Raw genomic sequence first — 2,067 nt, forward strand, 5'->3', positions numbered from 1 at the left:
GGTTGGGCTCAGTGTATAACAGGAATCCTGGATCCCAGCCCGACAGATTATCATTAAAAAAACTGTTAAGAAGAGACCTGACGAATTAATGCTTCTTCACCCACTGCGTCTGTTTTTCGAATGCGTCTCTCTCCTTGCCCACCATAGCTTTCAGGCCAATATCTCGTAGCTCCGTAAAAAGAGAAATGGCATCGTCATATAAATGATGCGGTGTCCAACCATCTCTCGATACTATATGCGCAACAGAGTCCCAAAACTCCTGAACATCATTCCACCCGTCACTTTCTTCTGCATGAATATGGAGGTCATCCTTTGTAAAATGGATAGGGCATGGAAAATTGAATCCCAACTCATTCCAGCTTCTGAAGTATTATTAGTAATATGGTATACAAGATAGCCTGAGAAGTGCTTACCTCTCGAGCCTTATCAATGATTCTCGCAAGGGAATGATATCATCATCCCATGTGTCACCCACAAACAGGATTGGTTCGCACCGTATCCTGCCGTGATCAAATCGAAGGACTTTATCAAGGAGGATATGTCTTTAGCAATTTGCTTTTCATAGAGGTAGAGTAGTATCGAGCTACTCATAATGCCTCTAATTCGAGTCTTTTCTGCTGGTTCAAGATCTTTAAAATTTGCTGGGGCTTTCAAAATAACTTCCCCATCATAATCAACTAGTCTTGCATGGCGTGCTTGAAGTATCAACGGTGCTGCCCACAGACCCTGCCAGTCTATAACACTGGAAATTTTTCCCTTTTGGACAAAGATGTTTCCAGCATGTAGATCTGTATGCCAAATGTATGGTGCAACTACTGCAGGAGCGTCTGGGAGAAGATAAGGTGCCACTTTAAGATACTTGTGCAGTAAATCAACATGGCTGAGGTCACTAGCGCGTCGTCCTTGGGTCTTGGTGTTGCATATTTCTGGATCCATGCCTCTTCTCGATGGGCCAGAGAGAGAACATAATCCTGCGGTTGTTTCCCTTCAATGGGTCAGTCAAGACAACAAGCAGATGGGTAGATAACAAACACGGTCCACGATCCAAAGCCATCTCTGCACGCTCTTTTAACCAGTAGTGTCTTTCTGCGACTGGGTCAATGACAAATCGGCGATTAATCTTGTCCTTGAGCTCCGAAGATACATCCGCACATATGTCTACTGGCGTGGCACCTTTGATATTAGTACTCGCAAAGTATAAACTTCCATAGCTAGTCATCATTAGCAATATCACAGATCAAGCTGGCTTCGAAGATGTTACTTATTGAGTGGCACTTGGAGCATCTTTTTCTCTAGTTGGACAAGATCCTTCATGATCTCTATCTTCTCTTCAAGGGAGATAACTTCCCAAATATCGTCCAGCTTGGTACCGGAGGCTTCTTCCATTATGATATACTCGGAACCGACAGGATTATTCACATTAGCATTCCAAGCATATACTTGGGGTGTTGGTATTCCGAGGATTGTACGGGCCTGGATTGCCTGTCAGTGGTATTATACATGATACATCAATTTCAATCCTTACGAATTCCATCGTTGCAACTTCAGACGCCGTAGTGTAGTATTTAGGCCCAGCAATAGGATGAGGTATTCTTGCAATCACAGATAATCCATTATCCATTTGAAGTCTGAAAGTTTTGTTGAATGATCCTTCGGCCAATTTTGTAATTGCGGTACATGTATCTGCTCCAACACTTTGCGCTGCAATTTTCTGCAACTCAGGCACATTGAAAGGCGAGAATCGCTCTCGAAGTTGCTGCTCCTCGTCCCATAGCCAACGACCACTGGTGTATTGGAAGAGATCCGTGTCGCGGTGTGGCATGCTTGTAGAGCTCATGATACGGAGATGTCGGCGATACCCGTTGGAAAGACAGGGAAAGGGGTTGAAAAGTACTTTGAAAGAAGAGCTTAGTGTAGGCGGACGATAGATTTGTTGGAGATGAATATAGGATTTAGAGTGTGCTGTCCATCTGGTTGACAGCTTCATATTGTCTCAAAGGTCCAACTCAAGCGTCGCGCGAGAAGGTCGCCCACACATTGATTGGAAGTTGAAATTGCCCTGATATG

At 44.2% G+C, this 2,067-nt stretch overlaps 1 protein-coding gene across 1 annotated transcript; it reads right to left on the bottom strand.

Moving 5' to 3' along the window:
* Nucleotides 1-85: 85 nt before the first annotated feature.
* On the bottom strand, nt 86-1,822 carry BO70DRAFT_422949 (aminoglycoside phosphotransferase family protein; the record flags this gene model as incomplete). Its single annotated transcript, XM_025547574.1, has 7 exons — nt 86-362; nt 414-522; nt 588-858; nt 891-985; nt 1,033-1,211; nt 1,262-1,473; nt 1,526-1,822. The coding sequence occupies 7 exons, from the start codon at nt 1,820-1,822 to the stop codon at nt 86-88; spliced, it is 1,440 nt and encodes a 479-aa protein (XP_025394149.1).
* Between the last annotated feature and the right edge of the window lie 245 nt (nt 1,823-2,067).

Source organism: Aspergillus heteromorphus, assembly GCF_003184545.1.
Source record: "Aspergillus heteromorphus CBS 117.55 chromosome Unknown BO70scaffold_74, whole genome shotgun sequence".
In the NCBI taxonomy this organism is placed as follows: domain Eukaryota; kingdom Fungi; phylum Ascomycota; class Eurotiomycetes; order Eurotiales; family Aspergillaceae; genus Aspergillus; species Aspergillus heteromorphus.